This window comes from Miniopterus schreibersii (assembly GCF_964146895.1).
Source record: "Miniopterus schreibersii genome assembly, chromosome: 18".
Taxonomy (NCBI): domain Eukaryota; kingdom Metazoa; phylum Chordata; class Mammalia; order Chiroptera; family Miniopteridae; genus Miniopterus; species Miniopterus schreibersii.
The window spans coordinates 9,602,387-9,620,686 of NC_138121.1; the positions used below are offsets into that span (position 1 = coordinate 9,602,387).

General features: G+C 54.0%; 1 protein-coding gene across 1 annotated transcript in view; it reads right to left on the reverse strand.

The window, feature by feature from the left end:
• CNGB1 (cyclic nucleotide gated channel subunit beta 1) overlaps positions 1-14,585 on the reverse strand; it is a 46,055-nt gene extending 31,470 nt beyond the window's left edge. The window contains exons 1-8 of the mRNA XM_081119062.1: positions 14,553-14,585; positions 14,257-14,332; positions 13,964-14,003; positions 13,402-13,561; positions 9,673-9,748; positions 8,436-8,472; positions 4,716-4,863; positions 3,845-3,898 (exon numbers count right to left, since the gene is read on the reverse strand). Coding sequence (XP_080975188.1) covers positions 3,845-3,898; positions 4,716-4,863; positions 8,436-8,472; positions 9,673-9,748; positions 13,402-13,561; positions 13,964-13,973 — 485 coding nt within the window. The 5' untranslated portion in view covers positions 13,974-14,003; positions 14,257-14,332; positions 14,553-14,585. The remainder of the gene's footprint in view (positions 1-3,844; positions 3,899-4,715; positions 4,864-8,435; positions 8,473-9,672; positions 9,749-13,401; positions 13,562-13,963; positions 14,004-14,256; positions 14,333-14,552) is intronic.
• Positions 14,586-18,300: the final 3,715 nt, after the last annotated feature.

The window sequence follows — 18,300 nt, forward strand, 5'->3', positions numbered from 1 at the left end:
CAGAGGAGGCCTGTCAGCTGGACCTCAAGGATGATGAACTGACCATGAAGAATAGGCAGGGAAGTGTGTCCAGAAAGGAGGAACAGCATGTGCAAAGAAAAGCGTGGAGGATGGTTTGAGGAACTGTCCTCTGGGATGTGATCCAAAGGCACTGTATAGTGTTCAAAATATATGCCCAGCATCTCCCTTCTGAGAGTCTCCAGGCATCGTTGGTGATGCAGGTGGGTCAGGGAGTATGAGAAAAGTGAAGCCCAGAGAGGTGGACTGACTTGGCCAAAATCACACAGCAAATTGTCACACACCACACAAACCCTCAAACACAGGCCCTGTGCTTCTTCCCGCACATGAGGTCAGAACCACACTGCAACTACTGAAGCTCTGGGGTTCCTGGCCCAGGCAGCATGTGCACATGAGTGACAGGAACCAGGGGTGAGGCTATAGGGAGCACCGAGGACTGCGGCAAATAGAGAACATGTGCCCACCTGAGCTGGCAACCTCACTCCACTTGGAATGGGGTCTCAGTGGCCAGATCATCAGATTTTCAAGAGAATTCTAAACTACATATTTTAAAGTGGAATCTCCTGATGCTTATAATTAAGCCAAATTAATATGCCTATATTAATATGTAGTTATTCAAAAGAACCTGCCTCTGGGCTAAAGTGGGGCTTTTGATGCCCATGTGTGACCTCTGCGTTAAAATGTGACTCAGAACAGGGCTAGTGTGGTTTCTGTAGTTAGAATTAGATCCTTCTTCCTAATGGCTCGCTCACCCCGCAGACCCGTCAGCAAGGGGCTCGCCGAGGATGACGGCGGTGTCTGCCGCCCAGAAAACCTGGATTCACTGTTCTCGGTCCTCCTGAGGCTGGAAGGTTGGTGGGACACATGTTACTATTATATATTAAAACATTCTCTTCCATCTCAAGGTTTACTTTTTTTTTTTTTGGTCTGATTTTAAAAGAAATTAAGACATCCTTGGGGGCCCCTAAAAGTATTGTGGGAACTATGCCCTCCTTGGTTCTCAGAGCACAGGAAAGTCGCTTCCCATAGTCCAGTCAGAGGCTGCCCAGGGTCTTGACCATTCCAGAATCAGGCCAGGAAGTCAAGTGTGGCTGTGGGCAAGTCACCAGGAAGCCCTCAGGCTGCCTCGGTTTGCTCATCTGTCAAATGGGTAGGACTTGCCCAGCCTATACAACCCAACTTAGTTGGGTGAGCTCAGTGGGCCACTGAGAATCTCATGGAAAAAGTCAAAAAAGACTCCCCATGTCAGGGGTCTCTCTCAATTCTCCATCTCTAACAACCGATCAGCAGCTTTCCTTGTCTGTGTCCCAAGCATTTGCTTTGGAGCCAGCCTGACCTGGGACAGAGGTCAGCTCTACACTCGCCAGCAGACACCCCTGTCTTGGAGCCTCAGCTCTCTCATCGGTGAAGTGGGATTAATAACAGATGCTGTAGCACGGTGTCTGGCACAGAGAACAAGTGCTAATCCAATGACAGCTGTTCTTAGGATCGCTCTTGTCATCAGTATTATTAATCCCAGAGGAGGCAGTGTTCTTCAGGGTTATGAATCACCCACGTGGACTAGGACCATTTTGCACAAACATCTCCAGCTATTGAGACGCCTCATCAGCTTTACTGTGGTCCTGTCAGCACCACCAGGGGCTGTTTGGGGATCTATGAACCTAAAGTCAGGTTTTCTTCTGGTGGGCAGTGTGCCCAGTGACTGCCAAGACCCCTCATTGCCTGGTCCAGAAACAGCAGGCAACCAACTTCTGGAAGGTTCCCAAATCCCAGGGAATTCCAAGTGGAGAGTCAGACAGATGGGCTGAGGTGGGCATCCCAGAGGAACTCCCCCACCCCCAGTCTCCAGGTGAAAGGGTTAAAGGTGCAAGGAGGAGCAGTGGCAGCCAGCCTGCCAGGGTTTCGCAGCCCACTCTTCCCCTAGGTCACCCAGCAAGCTGTGTCCCCAAATTAAGGTCCTTGCATTCTCTTTCTGAAGACTCTTCACCCGGCACCCCAACCCCAAAAGAAGGAGGGGATCCCTTAGGGAGAAGCAGCCACCTACTTGGGTCTCACTGTCTTTGCCGACAAGGACAACCATGGTGCAGGAGTTCAGCTGGGGGCGATGACATTCGTCCCAGGGCCCGAGGCAGCGAATGCAAATGGGGAATTTGAGCAGTCTAGCCAGCCCCGAGCCTGCAAGGCTGGCTCTGGAGCCAGTGCGACTCTGATGACGGATGAGCCACCAATTCTTCCTGCTTCTAATCAGATTGAGGGGATGTTTGGGGAACTCTGCAGAACCACCCCCAGGGAGGCCAGGTGGGGACCAAAAGGCTGGGGTTGCTAGGAAAAGCCGAGCTGTTGTGAGCAGAGACCTGGTCGCTAGGAGACCAACTGCCAGCATCATCAGTAACCCCTGTGCCTCCACAAAGCTGGCCAAGAGCATCCTTCCCCAGCCAGTGACAGCCCAGCCCTTTGCCCATGCAAAGTGCTCACAAACCTTCAATGGCTCCCCACTGCTCCAAGGAAATCAAGTTCAAGGCTTTTTACAATGTGGACCCACCACCTCTGAAGGATCATCACCCACTCCTTCCACAGCTACATTGTCACTATTCCCCAGACACGTGGGCCTCTCTTGAGACAACACTTTCCCTCACTCCCTCCTCTCTCGAAACACTTTCCAAGCTCCAGGCCTGGCATTCTCTCTCCTGCCTTTCCCCTCACTGAGCCTCTTTCTCAGCACTTTCTGGCTCCTCCTCATCTCCCTGGCTTTCATCTGGCCTTTGGGCCTCTCTTCTGTCCATGCCGCAGGCCTTCAATTCCACCTCCGCCCAGACTCCCGACCATCAGTCTCCAGTCCAACATCCCGCTCCCTTAACTCCAGGCGCAGGCGCCAGCTGCCTGCTCTTCACCTCCCCGCGTCTCCACCTCTGCATCCGGCCTTCCGTCCACCCCACATGCCTAAAAATCTCCCTCTTGGTGCTTTTTTCTTTAAGTGAAATCTGCTTGACGTATGACATTGTGTGGGTATAAGGTTGATTTGTTAATGTTAATATAAATGCTAAAACAACATTTATGTATCGTGGTTGCCATTGCAGCGATAATTAGCACCTCTATCACGTCCCCTAATTATGATTTCTTTATAGTGGTCGGAATAATTAAGATACAGCTTCTTAGCAAATTTGATGATTCTAACTTTCAGTGGTTTCTGATCTCCATTTCTTAACGTTTATTGTAGCTGAACTCTTCTGTGTGTTAAGATCTTTGTGGATGTGGGGGAGAATCAGGCATTAAGCGCACATGTGGATGTGCTGTGTGAATCCATGGCAGCCTCACTGGGCGGCAGAGACAATCGGGTGGGAGGAGGCTGGACCTCTGGGGAGGCTGTGAGGAGGAGGCAGCTCTGTGCCTTGGCTCTGTTGACTACTGGGGAGAACTGGGAGGCCACTGCCTGTGTCCATTCGGTCACCCATCCATGCGCTCAAACTACATTTATTTGGTAGCCACTGTACCAGACACTGTTCTAGACCCTGAGGACATGGCAGTGAACACAATAGACAAAAATCCCCACCCCATGGAGGTTGCATTCTAGCTTTTGTTTGCATGTATGTGTGGGGTGGGGTTGGGGGGTTGGGGGGTTGGGAGGGGTGGGTACTATAAGTCCCAGGCCATTATGAACACCAGGGGGGACCCTCAGCTTCCCCTGGCCTCTCTGGTCTGTGCCCAGTGGCACACAGCACAAAAGAAAGACAAGCAGCAGAGAGCACCCCACCCCAGTAGCCTGGGGCCCCTCCCTGTACCCCCACCTCCCTGGGCCACTCCTTAGCCAAAGGCAGAGGTGCCTTACTCAGGCTCTTCCTCCTCTTCATCTTCTTTCTCCTCTTGAATCCAGGGAAGCTCCCTGAAATCAGTCAGAGGCAAGGGGTGAGCCCCCCTGCAGGTGCACCCTGAGCCCACCTCCTGCCCCCATTTTCAGTAAGATGTCCTGCTACCCCTTGAGGCCAGACCTGAACCCCTCAATCGAGAATCAACCTGAGGACCCCCACCTGAGCAGCCCCAGGCTCTCTCTAGCAACAAGGCCCCGTCATGGTGTGAGAGGCCTGGCTCAGCCCCCACCATCCTAATGATGACCTGAGGTCAGCCCCTGAGCCTCTCCGGGCCTCAGTTTCCCCGTCTGTGCAATGTAGGTCATGGGCCCAAGGACTTGAGGCCTCCCGCGGATTCACTGACAGGCATGGGCAAGAGTGTCTGCTGCAGAATTATTTATAATAATAAATCTTTCAAATCGACCTAAATGTCCGTTGACAGTAGACAGGTGAAATAAATCCTGGCACACCCATATGATGGAATGTGATGCAGTCGTAAACTAAAGTATGAACAGTCTCTATGTAATGAAGGCAGAAAGACCCCAAGATACACTGTTAAACGCATATAGCAAGATGCAGGCAGGTAGGTGTACACTATATGTTTTGTGCGGGGGGGGGGAGGAATGGACAAAGAGGGGAGTCCACGCTCACTCGTATGTGCTCAGATGGCCCCTGGTGGCACCAAAGAGCCTGGCAGCCTCAGGGCCAGTGGGAAAGGATGGGTGTCTGGGGGAGGGGAGGGAGGGCGAGGTGAGCTGGGTTCACTCTCTATACCCCGTTAGGCCCTCGGGGCTCTGTACTGTGTGCCTGTTACCTTCCCGGTCATTGTTCAGGGCCTTCTCTGGCTCCCACCTGTGCATCCCTTCCACGGCCTCGTTCTCTCCTTCGTGAGCTGAAGCCACCACCTCTGAGCCATCCTGAAGCTCGCCCTCCTCCCAGGGAGGGTCAGCCCCTTCTAGGACGAGATCAGGCTCCTCTTGCCCTCCGGGGAGGATGCTGACTGCAGGGGACACAGGGTGTTGGGGAGAGCGGGTTGGGGCTCTGAGTCCAGGGACCACACAGGGAGCGCTGGCCATCACCAGCCACGCACCAGCCCTCAGCCAAGCAGTGGACGCGCACCATTATCAGGGGGACCATTAGCAGCCAGATCAGCGCTAACGTGACGGGCTGAAGCCCACGATCACTCGCCCTGTCTCCTCCCATTGGTTTCCCTATTTTTATCTCTTGAGACAGAACCTCCATTACAGTTAGTCTTTGTCTCTCCTTGGGGCCTCCTTCTTGGAGTTTGTCCAGAAGCAGAAACAATGCTTCTAACCACAGTATTGCAGGTGATGCCAAAAGACCCAGGCTCAAGGTCCACCTGCCACATCCAGGTGCAGGGTGCCTGGGATGTCCCAAGGGATGCAGAGAGAGCTTACCCACTACCTGCAGCCGAGATGCCACCCCCTGGTGACAGCATACTATACGCCCATAATCTCAGCACCTGTTTCTGGGAGTCTTTTTCTCCTTCCTGGACCTAAGGCTCCATCCTCCAACTTTCTCATGGAGGTGGTCCCACCTCCAGAGAGGAATTTGCAATTTTCAAGTTCTCCATGTACCCAGGTCCCTGACAATGTGGGGCTGTGAGCTTGGCAGAAGTGGGTGCAGGGGAGACTCATCTGGAACCTATGCCCACCTCCAGGCAGGAGAAAGGAAGAAAGGGGGAGATTGCCTGGATACCAGGTGTTTCCAAAAAGCTCCAGGGGTCTAGGTGGCCCTCAAGCCTCTACTTCCTCCAGGCCTCTGCTCACTTCATTCCCTCTCCCAGGACTACCGTCCCCTCACCACCATTTGGAGACCTCAGGGGTCTCATACTCAGGGGCCCACCAGCCAGGCAGATGGTGTACATGGGAGAGGTGGTGTGTCTAGTGTGGGCCTCTTACAGCCCAATCTTCCCAGTTTTCAAGAGAAGCCAGACTTCGCAAGCCACCTGCTTTTTAAATGTTGGCAACTAATTCTAACTTTTTAAAACATTTTTTAAATATATTTTTATTGACTTCAGAGAGAGGAAGGGAGAGGGAGAGAGAGATAGAAACATCAATGATGAGAGAGAGTCATTGATCAGCTGTCTCCTGCGTGCCCCCTACTGGGGATCGAGCCCACAATCCAGGCACGTGCCCTGACTGGGAATTGAACCGTGACCTCCTGGTTCATCGAAGCTCAACCACTGAGCAACACAGGCCGGGCCTAATTCTAATTTTTAAAATCACTCCTTGCCCCAAACACAGACATCTGTGGGCCAACTGGACCCAGAGCAACCAGCACAGGACTCCTGGCTAACTTCTCCCACCTGCCACCCATACACCACAGGCCACATTTCATCCACGCACTTCTCAAAGCGAAGTGCTCATTTTAGCCTTATCTGGAGTTGTAATATTACACAACCGCAGGTTCAACATGCTGCGTATGCTCTTTAATGTCAATGGAAGCTTCTGTTGTTGTCCACTCTGATCCACCACCGTTTGAGGGAAGGAACGTGGCCAAGCCTGAGAAAAACCTCTTCTGGGAAAACCTGTGTCCCATGGGGACACCACCTATGTGGCAGGCACCGTGCTGAGGGCTGCACAGGTGTCCTTTCAAGGGCAGTCCTTCATGGGCTTTCCCAGTCTCCCAGTGAGAGTCTCCCTGCTGTCTAGCCTCAAGGCCACAGGCTGCCCTCGGCTGACCTGCCCTTTGCTCTGGTGGATGGGGGCCAGCCTTGGTCCCTGAGAGGCAGCTCTGGGATGGTGGAAGGGACTCTGATTCCCCATCTCCCTGCCTGTGAGCCTGCGGAGGGGGAGGGGTTACTGTTGCAGGAAGGGACGGAGTCCATAGCCACCCTTCTCCCTCCCTCCCCTGCAGGTCTTCTCTTCAGGACTCCCTTCTTTCCTTCTATCCATTTTTCCATCTGTGCTCTCCCAGGATCCCTTCTCCCTTGTTTCAGAGGCTCCCAGCTGCTGGCACCCCTGAAACAAAGGAGAAGACAGAGGGTGGGTGGCTAGGTGGACAGGCGGACTGAATGAGTGGGTGCCGAGTGGGTGAAGGCTGGGGAGGCTGGGGGATGGAGTGGGGAGAAGGGGGAACACTCACCCCCAGTCCCTCAGAATCATCCTGTGTAGTGGGTCAAATAGTGTCCCCCCAAAACAAAAATCAAGTCCTAACTCCTATTGCCTATGAATGTGACCTTGCTTGGAAATAGGGTCTTTACAGACGTTAGTTAAGGATCCCAAGATGAGATCATCCTGGATCTAGGGGGAACCCTAAATCCAGTTACTAATATCCTTATAAGACAAAAAAGAGGGTGATTTGAGAGAGAGGCAAGGGCAGAGGTCGGAGGCAGCTGGAAGCCCCGGGGCACCGAGGATTGTCCGCAGCCACTAGAAGCCAGGGGACAGGCATAGACGGTGTCCCCCTCAGAGCCCCAGGAGAAACCACCCCTGCCAGCGTTTTGACCTTGGACTTCCAGCTTTGTGAACTGTGGGCAAATACACTTCTGCTGTTTGAAGACACTCAGTCTACGGCCCTGTGTTATGCAGCCCTGAGAAACTAATGCCGGGTCCTGGCAGGAGCGTTGAGCTGCTCCACTGCTGCTCCAGTATCCACCACTGACCTCTGACCCCTGACCCCATGCTCAGGCCTAGAATTCTGCCTCTTCCAGAGGAGTAGAGAGAAGGTTAAGAGGAGCCGGAGGCTCCATCCTCAAAGCTCTCAGTGACCCCTGGGGGATGGGAGTCTCTGTTCCAGGGAACGTTTCCCACTTTGTTAGCCTCAGCCTGAGAAACTGCTGCCAGGCCCAGTGGGCTCTAGTAGCCACCTCACGAGAACTTGCTCTGTGGCCTTGGGCACTGCCTGTCCCAGCAGCCATGGGGAGCCCTGCTCTGTGCCCTCCAGGGCAGCCACGAGCTCCGCAAGACTGGGCGAGCCCCTCCCAGCGTCGTCACAATTACCCAGACCGCATCGCCTCCCACAGCCACTCTCACACCCGAGCTCCCCAATCAGCTGGCTGGCTGTGCCCCAGGCCACAATGGCTGTCCCCAGCCTCAGAGTTCTCACAAAGACCACCACTGGCCTAGTGGGACTGGGATTGGACGCAGCCATAGGCACAATGAGACTCAGCTTTGGGAGGCCCTGAGGCCCAGAGCCCCAGCACCCCTCAACCACAGCCTCTGCTCACCCAAACCCACCAGCCCAGCTGCCAGGAGCAGTGGGGAGCTCTCTCCGGGTGCTCCCAGCAGAAAAGGGGGTTCATCTACTTGGCCTCATGGGAGCTGAACAGCAGGCCAAGTCCGTCCCCTCCCCCATCACCCCAGCCTCCAGCAGAGGCCTCGAGCCACCATCTGGCTCTGGGCCGGACTGTGGCTCCCTGGTGAGGCTGACCTGAGGTGGGGCTCGAAGAGCAAGGGCTCCCTCAGCTCCTGGTCAGGGGACCCTGACTGTTCCCCCTCCCCTCTAGCTACTCTAGGCCTGGCAGGGGACGGCCCCATTGCCCATGCGTGCTCAGACCAAGCAACCCTCCCAGAAATGCACACGAGGACCCATCAATGTGTCACTTACTGGACTGCACGTCACATGTCACAGGGGAGTCAGGCTCCTGCATGGGGAGAAAGGGGGAAAAACTGCTGTGGCCTCCTCACCAGCTTCCCTGCTTCTACCATCTCGCCTTCTCTCCCGCTGGACTCCTGCAGAAGATGCCCTTGCTGCCGGCTCCACTCTTTCCTGCTCCTCTCCTGCCTCGGAGGTTGCCTTCTGCTCTAGTCACTCTCCCACTGGGATCACTGCTTGGTCCCCCCTCAGTTCCTTTGCCCAGGCTGGGCCCCCTGCCTGGAACACTTTCTCTTCAGTTCTCTGTGCATGAAAAACCCTGGAGGGTTGTCTCAAAGCTCCATCTGCAGGAAGGCACCACACCTTCCCTGTCCCCTACTTCCATCCTCAGGAGCCCCTCCTCTCTGAAAGGGCTTCTTCATTGACTAATCGTTTCTCCACCAGGCCCCCTTTCCTTCTCGTGGAAAACTCCAAAGCTCTGCCTCCTCTGCCTCCTAGAGGCCTCAGGAACACGGAGCCTGAGGGCTCAGCCTGCAGGGCAGGACCCTGTCCACCCCCTACTGCAGCAGGACTGGGATCCAGGCTTCCCACCTCCCGTTCCAGGTGCTTCTATGAAGATGTCCAATTGTCCTCAAGAAAGAAGGGCCAGGGCCAGGTTCTTGGAGGGGAAGTGGTAATAGAGGCTCTGCTCCCAGCACCCACCCATGCTGGGGTCCTAGGTGACAGGAGGCACACAGAGCACTGGGTTCCTTAGAGCCCGGCTTTTTGCCGGAACATCCCAGTCCTCTCATCTCTGGGCCTTTGCACAGGCTGGTCCTTTGCAAACCACCCACATTCACTTTCACCAGGACCACTTCCTACTCCTTCTTCAGGCCTCAGCTTACAGGCCATACCCACTGGGAATCTTCCTTGATGCTCCTTGGAGGCTCTTCCTCTGCACCCCACATCCTCTCTGCTCCTGCTCCACCATGGTAGCACCTCCCCCACTGACTGTGACCTCTGGGCAGGCAGGGCTGAGCCAGCACTCTCTGTGCTGTAAACATGGAGCCTCAGTGTGCAGACCCCTGAGCGGGACTGACAGGCGGGGGGGGGGGGGGTGGCGAGCTGGGCCCCCTCCTGCAGCAGGCTCCCTTCTTCCTTCTGTATGACTGCTCCCCCCAGACACAGGTTAATCATCCCACTCTTGCCTGACTTCTGAGACCCCTCCTGCCCCCATCCAGGGCCCTTGCTCCCCTAACCCAGCACCCACCTGCGCCCCAGCCTCCTCACGGAGCACTGGCTGTGGCAGGACCATCTCCAGTCTATGCAGGAGCCACGCCACCAACCTGTGGGTGGGAGAGCGCAGCCATGTCCGGGTGGGAAAGTGACACCAGAGTCTGATCCCCCAACCCAAGGCAGATGGCAAGCCCACCAGAGGCTGACCAGAACCCAGGTCTCCAGCCCCAAAGACTATAGTCCCCCTCCCTGGCCTCCTTATTCAAGTCTCTGGCTATTGCTCAGACCCCAGCAGGTAACTCAGGCTGCACCCACCCTTTGGCCCACCCCAGAAGTGCATCTCAGGCCCCTCACCCACTGCCAGGGTGGGGGGACTTGTGAGCACCTATCTCGATTTTAAATGCATGTATCCTTTGGCCCAGCAACTTCGTTTCCTACACATTTGCTTGCAAGTGGCAAAATGATGCCTGTACAAGGCTATTGCTTGCAGCAAAAGAGTGGAAACAAACCTAACTGTCTACTATGTGGTTAAATACAGCTGGTACAGCCAGCCCTGGCTGGTGCTGCTCAGCAGTTAGAGCAAACGCCTGCAGACCAAAGGGTCGCAGGTTTGATTCCTGGTCAAGGGCATGTGCCTCAGTTGCAGGTGCGGGAGGCAACCAATCGATGTGTCTCTGTCACATTGATGTTTCTCTCTTCCTCTCTCTCTCCCTCCTCCCTCCTCTCCACTCTCTCTAAAAACCCCCAAAATCGATGGAAAAGAAATATCCTTGGGTGAGAATTAAAAAATAAAATAGGGTGATATCAAGACGGCAGCGTAGGTAACAGCTGTGCCCGCTGCCTCCCGCAACCACATCAAAATTACAACTAAAATACAGAACCACCTTCACTCAGAGGCTCCTGAAATCTGGCTGCACAGAAGAACCAGGGAACTGAAGGAGCATCGAGAGCAGTAGGAGGGGCAGAGACGCGGGCGGGGCGGGGCTGAATCTCAGAGACGCGGCCGCGGTGTAAACCCGGGAGGGAATCTCGGTGGCAGAGGTTTCCCGGAGGAGCGAGGGGTCCCAGCCCCACAGCAGGCCCCCAGCCCAGGGCTCCAGGCCGGGAAGAGACGTCCCCACAACTTCGGGCTGTGAAACCAGCAGGGATTGTGGTTGAGGGTCGCGGAGGCTTCGGGAGCCCCAGCAGCTCCTCTTAAGGGCCCGAGCGCGGACTCACTCGGACGCTCCCTCTGAGCCCAGCGCCGGGCAGCAGCTGGAAAGGCCCTGGGACACTCAGGGAGGAACTAACCTGCCTGGAATCGGGGCAAGAGGCGGAGGGCGGCTTCCTCCCAGGCAGAAGGGCTGGCGGAGGCCATGGCTCCTGTGGCGAGTCCTCCCGCACACAGCCGGCAGGCAGGCGCCATGTTTGAATCGCCAGCACCTGACGCACACTGTTGGCCCCGCCCCGTGATTCCCGGAGGCCCCGCCCCTCCCCACCTGCAGCTCATCCAGGCCATTTCCAGGGGCTTTTCTGTGCAAGTGGCCTCTCGGGCCTCATGCTTAGGACTTTCCTAAAATCTCTCAAACAAGCAGTAGCAGGCCCCATACGGCTTGATAAGCGGCCCCAGGCCTGGCACTAGCGGCAGCTGCATTGGCTCATAGCTTGGTCTCTCCTGGACACCGCCAAGCCCAGCACAAGTAGCAGCCAACTACGGTTTGCTGTGTAGCTCATGCTGGGTGGCCCTGGGCAAGGCACTGGCACAGGCTGACTTTGCACCTCCCGGGAGGCCCCAGAGACAGTGCACCTGGTGCTCAGACTCGACCACCCTGGATTACAACCCTACCGCATCCCCGAATGACACACTCAAGGGGCACACTTGGTGAACACCAAAGCTCCACTGAAGTAAATCCTGCTCCATAGGGGTGTCTCCAACACAGCAGCTCTTTGGCTGTAGTTGCAGCTGGTCCTCACAGCTCATTGGCCTGCGGGTCAATTCCTCCCAGTGATGCCAACAGCAACCAAGGCTCAGCTACAACAGGGCAGTGCACACAGCCCACACAGGGGAGCACCTAGAAGGCCCAGCTCAGGTGACTGGGGAGGCTGAGCCACTGGACCCTACAGGACACCTACTACACAAAGCCACTCTACTAATTCCAGGAGACATAGCAGCTCTACCTAATACATAGAAACAAACACCAGGAAGCAGCCAAAATGCGGGGCAAAGAAACATGTCACAAAGGAAAGAACAGAAGAAATCTCTAGATAAGGAACTAAATGAAATAGAACCAAGCAAGCTAACAGATACAGAGTTCAGAATTTTGTTTATAAGTATATTTAAGCATACTATTAGGGAAATAACTGAGAAAATCGATAACATAATAAAGTACCAATTTGAAATAAAGGCTACACGAACTGAAATGAAGAATAATTTACAAGGAGTCAACAGTAGAGGACACTAAGAATCAAATCAGCAACTTGGAACATGAGGAAACAAAAAACACCCAACCAGAAGAGCAAAAAGAAAAAAAGAATCCAGAAATATGAGGATAGTATAAGGAGCCTCTAGGACAACTTCAAGAGGCCCAACATTCGTATTATTGGGGTGCCAGAAGGGGAAGGAAGAGGCCAAGAAATTGAAAACCTATTTGAAAAATAATGACAGAAAACTTCCCCTACCTGGGGAAAGAAATAGACTTACAAGTCCAGGAAGCACAGAGGGTCCCAAACAAGAGAAACCCAAAGAGGCCCACAGCAAGACACAGCATAATTAAAATGCCAAAGGTTAAAGACAAAGAGAATCTTAAAAGCAGCAAGAGAAAAGCACTTATATACCTACAAGGGAGCACCCATACAACTGCCAGCTGATTTCTCAACAGAAACCTTGCAGGTCAGAAGGGAGTGGCAAGAAATATTCAAAGTGATGAAAAACATGAAACTACAACCAAGATTGCTCTACCCAGCAAAGCTGTCATTTAGAATTGAAGGTCAGATAAAGAGCTTCACAGTTAAGAAAAAGCTGAAGGAGTTCATCACCACCAGACCAGCACTACAGGAAAAGTTGAAGGGTCTTCTTTAAGAAGAAGTTAATGAACAAAAGAATCTGATGAACTAAGTAGATCCAGAGACATTTACGCAGGCAACAGGAGATCATATTTCAGAGGAAAGAGGGAAGGGGGGTGGAGGGTGGGAAGAGATTAACCAAAGAAGTTATATGCATAACTCATGGACACAGTAAATAATGGGGTGAAGGCCTGGGGAGGGGGTAGGAGCGAAGTAGAGGGGGTTAATTGGGGGGGGGAATGGGACACCTGTAATACTGTCAACAATAAAGATAAATTTTAAAAATAAATAAATAAAAACAAAAATAAAATAGAGTGACATCTTGGAAATTAAAAGAAAACTTTAAAAAATCTGGTATATCCATATAATGGAGTACTGTGCAGCCATGGAAAGAATGAAGAACTGGATGCATAAAACCACCTCAGAGAGGCATTTTTGGGTGAAAAAAGTAAGGTGCAGAACAATATATCTAGTTTTCTGTTGTCGGGTGGGTGTATTTAAAATGAAACGTACCCGCAAGCTTGTCTGCCTAGACAATGCTGGGAAGGCTGAGAAGCTGCTGATGGGGCTGCCCTGGGAAGGGGTCCTGGAAACCCCTTTGAGTTTTTTCCCAGGGGCATGTGTTACTTTTATAATTTAAAAAAAAAAAGAGTTTGGTGAAGGTTGGATGTTGGGCTGCTCCTCCCATGGGAGGGAGGTGTGGCATTTAGGGTGAGCTCACCTGGCAATGTCCCCAGGGGGTGGCAGGGAAGAAGCCTGGAAGCTGGGCTGGGGCTCTGGAGTCAGCTCCTCCTCAGGCTCTGGGGGGCCAGGAGTGGGCAGGGGATGAGTCTCCAGGGCCTGCAGCATGGGCTCCATTTCCAAGGCACATCCTGGGGGCTCTAAGCAGAGGGAGAGCAGGAGACTAAGATGACATGGCGGAGTCCCTGACCCCTTAAGGCCACAGGGGGGCCAGATTTGAGGGGCAAACACGGCTAAGCGGGAAGCCCCTTGGGATCAGCCAACCACGCCTATCATAAGACAGACATGGGGCTGAGGCCCAGGGACCAAAAGGGACTTGACCAAGAATTCACAAAGCTGTCCCAGGCCACGGGATTTCCAGCCTGGACTGGGGAGGGGGGTTCTAGTGCCCCCCACAATAGACCACTCCCGGCAAGCCCTGAACCCTCCCTAGCCTGGGTGAGGGCTAAGGTCCTCCCCTGGGATCCCTCAGGCCCCAGTCATACCCCCAGCCCAGCCTGTGATCATCTCAGACAGCCCCCTCCCAGGCCCCCTCCCTGTACCTGGGCCCATGGCAATGTCTGCAGGCTCTTCTCTGCAGCCCTGGATCATAAGCAGGGAGAGAAGTGATAGAACAAAGCAAGCCCCGCGCACTCTCTCCCCTGGCCAGCTGTGGGCTGGCCCATCCTTCCCCTGAATCCCATGTCCCTCCTACAGTCACTCCTCCCATCAGCAACCCTCTGAGATCCCAGGGAGGGGGTTGGGGAGAGACTACTGGAATAGGCAGGCCCCTCCTGAGCAGCCCAGAAACCCTCCCAGGTGGTTGGTTTCCTGCTTCCCTGTTTCCTCCACTTACCTCGGAGGTTTTTGGAGGCTGAGGCAGCACTTTCTCCAGGTTCTGCTCAAACCACCTGAGCAGCCAGGGCCCGGGCCTGCAGAGGGGCCTGTGGTCAGCCGGGCGGCCTGAGGAGGGCCAGCCACACTGTCCTGACCACCACCTGTGTCCCAGACCTCGCCCAACCCCTCCTCGCCCTCGGCTCCCATTCTGCACGGTGGGGCCTTGTACAGGATACTCTCCAAGGAACTCAGGGCGGGGGGAGAGGGATGAGGCTCAGGGGGCTCCCAAACCAGCGCTCAGGGACAAGGGCTCACCCAGTGTCCTTTGCCCTGGAGGCCTCACTGGATCCATCTGCAGAAGGAAAAAAGTATGGCAGTCAGCAGCAGCAGGCCTGCCCAGGACGCCCCGGTCAGCCCAACTCAACCAGGCTTGGATCCAGGGCCAGTCAAATGAAACTCAGCTTGTGGACTCTGCCCAGAGGTAAGGCCCACGCCAATCGCCCCTCAGCAACACCTCTGTAAAGCTATCCTGCCTTGTGGCCTTACCTGAGGCCCTAGTGCTGCAGTGCCCAAGGATCTGTGCTCCTGCCTGCAGGGACAGACAGACAGACAGCATGGGCAGAGAGCGAGGTGTGTCAGCCTCCCCCAGCCCCTCCCACACCCGACACTCTGCAGCTCCCAGCCCCCGCAGTACCTGATCTGGGCCCTCCAGGCTGGCCGCAGTGCTCTGGGGGGGCCCACAGCTATGGACAGGCTGCGGGACAACCTTCTCCACGCCCTTCCTGAGCCAGGTCAGCACCCAGGTGCTGGGACTGCAGAGGGACGGAGGGACAAAGATACAGGCCCACCCTCAACCTCCCCAGGCCCAGGGGGCCGGACTGGCCTGCTACAGCTAAGGATCTTGCTTTTTTCAACCTAAAGCAATTGGTTGGAATTGCAAACCTTTATCTCCCCACTGTGAGACTCCAGACACCTCATCTCCCTCTGAGCCTTGTGTCCCTCTCTGGAAAGTGGGAACACCAACTCTTTGTGAGTCAGGTATGCCCAGTGCCATCCTGAGCCCACCCCACCATCCTGTCTCCCCCTTAGCCTGGCTCAGGGGTCCCCATCCTGCACTTGGCACACATTGTGCCCCAAAAGGCTTGAGGGTTTCCTGGGAGGTGTTTCCTCATGGCAGAGGCTTGTCATCCTAAATATGAGGCTCACAAGCTCACTGCCTCTGCCAGCCCCAGCCACGGGCGTGCTCACTTGGATAATGGTTGAGCCTACCGGGAGATCTCATGTAAAAGTCTGGACTTCTGGCATCCTGGGGAAATCAGAAGCTCTGGCCACTCTGGATCTCATTTCACCCAGGCACCAAGACACTTCTGGCCCCACCCTTCACTTCTCCTGGTCACATTGCCCATTTGGCCCAGGAGATACCCACCCTCTCTCTTCCTGAGGCTTTCTTCAGCCAACTCCCCAAATGTTCCAAACTTGGCCTGGGAGTGACTGTGGTCTTGAGAGCAGTGCGGGTCCCCACCCCCAGCAGCTCCCTAGCTTGTGTAGGGGCTGGCGCTAAGGAGGGGGAGGTGGTACAGTACCTGTTCACTGTGGGAATCACAGCAACCTGGGCCTGAAGACATGTGCGTGGAGTAGAGGCAGCCTTCTGGGTCTCTGGAAAAGAGTCCCCCACACTTTAGACCTGGGGCCTCGGAGAGCCCATTTCTACCCTGCTGGGGAGGTCAAGTCAGAGGCAGAGGAGAGGGGAGAATCCCAAGGGGGTCAGAAGGCTGGTATTCCGGCTCAGCTCAGCTGAAAAGTCCCCAGGAGCCACCCTTAGCTTCTCTGAGCCTCACTGTGAAATGGACCTGCCAGCATCGTGGTTCCTCTCCAAGGCTCTGAGGGAGAAACGCAGCCCCTTCCCACCTGGGACCCTGCCATCCTGGGCTTCCAGCACTCACCCTGAGGGCTTGGGTCAGCCGCAGCTTCTTCCTCCCCTTCAGATGGCTCCTCGGGTGTCTAGAGGGTTCAAATAGTACCGTGTAAGCCCTCAGAGAGACCAGTCTGGTTCAGGCAGGAGCAGGCCCTGACCCACCCATAAGGGACCCTTCCACCCCCCCACAGGACCACACAACTCTATTCTCATAATCACCTCTGTAAATCCTGCTGGGCTTAGCTTCCCCCTGAGACACTCCCTTCCTCCCAGCCCCAGGGCCCCTTATCCAGGCTGGGCCCTCACGCTCCCCTAAGGTGGTCCCCAGGCCTATCACATCACCCAGGAGGCTGCCCCGTGCCATGTACACCTGACTTAAAAATACACATGCATGCACAAAGATACCACTAAGGACACACAGAGTACACCTCTAGGTACACACACATGTGTACATGCACATGCAAACACATACACACACAAGCTCTAAGCCTGGGTAGCTCACTGTTTACAGACCGGCAAGATTTGTTGGGCTCGAAGGAAAGCTCTAGAGCAGTGCTGCTCGGAGTGTGGTCCAGTCTGCAAACTGTTACTGGTCCACAGTGAATAGGCGGTTTGCACCATAATGTTTATCAACACACTGTTTTCTTCGCTGAGAAACTCTTACTGCCAAACAAGTATAACTGACGAAGCACTATGCTTAGTCCCATAGTAGGTTTACATTCTAGCAAGCTTCTAAACTCATCATGGGCTGGTAACAAACAGTCCATGCACTGGCTACTTCAAGTAGCTCTGTTCTAGACTCTAGAGACTCGCAAACAATGGCCCATGGGCCAAATCCTGCCTGCTGTTCATTTTGTTAATAAAGTTTTATTGGAACACAGTCATGTTCACTTGTTTATGCATTGTCTGTGGCTGTTTTCACATGCCAATGACAGAGTTAAGTAATTAACAGAGATGGCATGACCAGCAACGCCTAAAATACTTACTATCCAGCATGTCCTTCCCCACCCTCCCTTCTTACCAGGGACTCATCTTCTAGCTTGGCCTCCTGGGGGGCTCTTTCAGGCTCTGGCACTGGTTCCAGCTCTGCCTCCAGGTCAGGCTCTGGCTCTGGTTCTGCCCCCTCCTCCTCCTCCATCCTGGTCTTCTGAGGGGTCCCTGGGGGCTGAGGCAGCACCCTCTGGACCCAGCCCAACATCCTGACACCTGTAGGGGATGGAGTCCTTAGACCTCCCCAGAGTGCTCACAGTTGCTCCCACCATCTGGGGGCCACTTTTGTGGATTACACATTTCTCTTTCCTCTCATCTTTTAAAATATTTTGCCAATTATATCTCCAAGTAGAAATACTCAAACCCACAAACACATGTGTATAAAGAGGCTGTTCACAACAGTGTTATAGCAAAAAGATGAAAAACATTCAAATATCCATCAATAGGAGACTCGTTATTGGAAAATACTTAAATGTTCACCTGTAAGAGGGGCGCATGTTAAATAAATTACACTACGTCCAATAATGGAATATTATGGATCTATCTGAACTAACATGGAAAGGTGTAACACTCTGGACTCCAGACGTGAGCAAATCAGTTAAACTCTCAGTTCCTCAGTTTGCTTGTCTGTAAAATGGGATAGTAAGGGTGACGGTAAGGATGAAATAAACTGATAAGAACAGTGGCTTGTACACACTGGGAGCTTAATAAATGGCTGTGATGATTATTTGGAATCAAGTAAAAATGCTTGTGTGGAATATCATGTTCAGCATAATCCCCTTGTAAATTTTTATAAATACATCATAAATAATATGTAAATGAAAAATCTGTTTTACTATAGACAAAAATTAACCTTTGCAAAATGTTAGTTAAGCCCCCTTTTCATGGTTTACTGTGATATTTCAGCCTTACCTTATATAGGTTCAGTTTCTGGTATCATTTACCTTTAGGGAACGGGGAGCCCTGCACTCGTGATTAGATCCCTGCCGGATGGCCTGGCCCAGAGAGCACCACACAGGTCAGTGTGTGCAAACTCCCAGCCCTGAAAGGGCCCTCCTGGGGCAATACCCAACACGGCATGCCCCCCCACCCCACCATGGGCCCCCCAGCTGTTGGTAGAGGGCTCCTCTGACCCCCTCCTCCACCTAGGACCCTGGA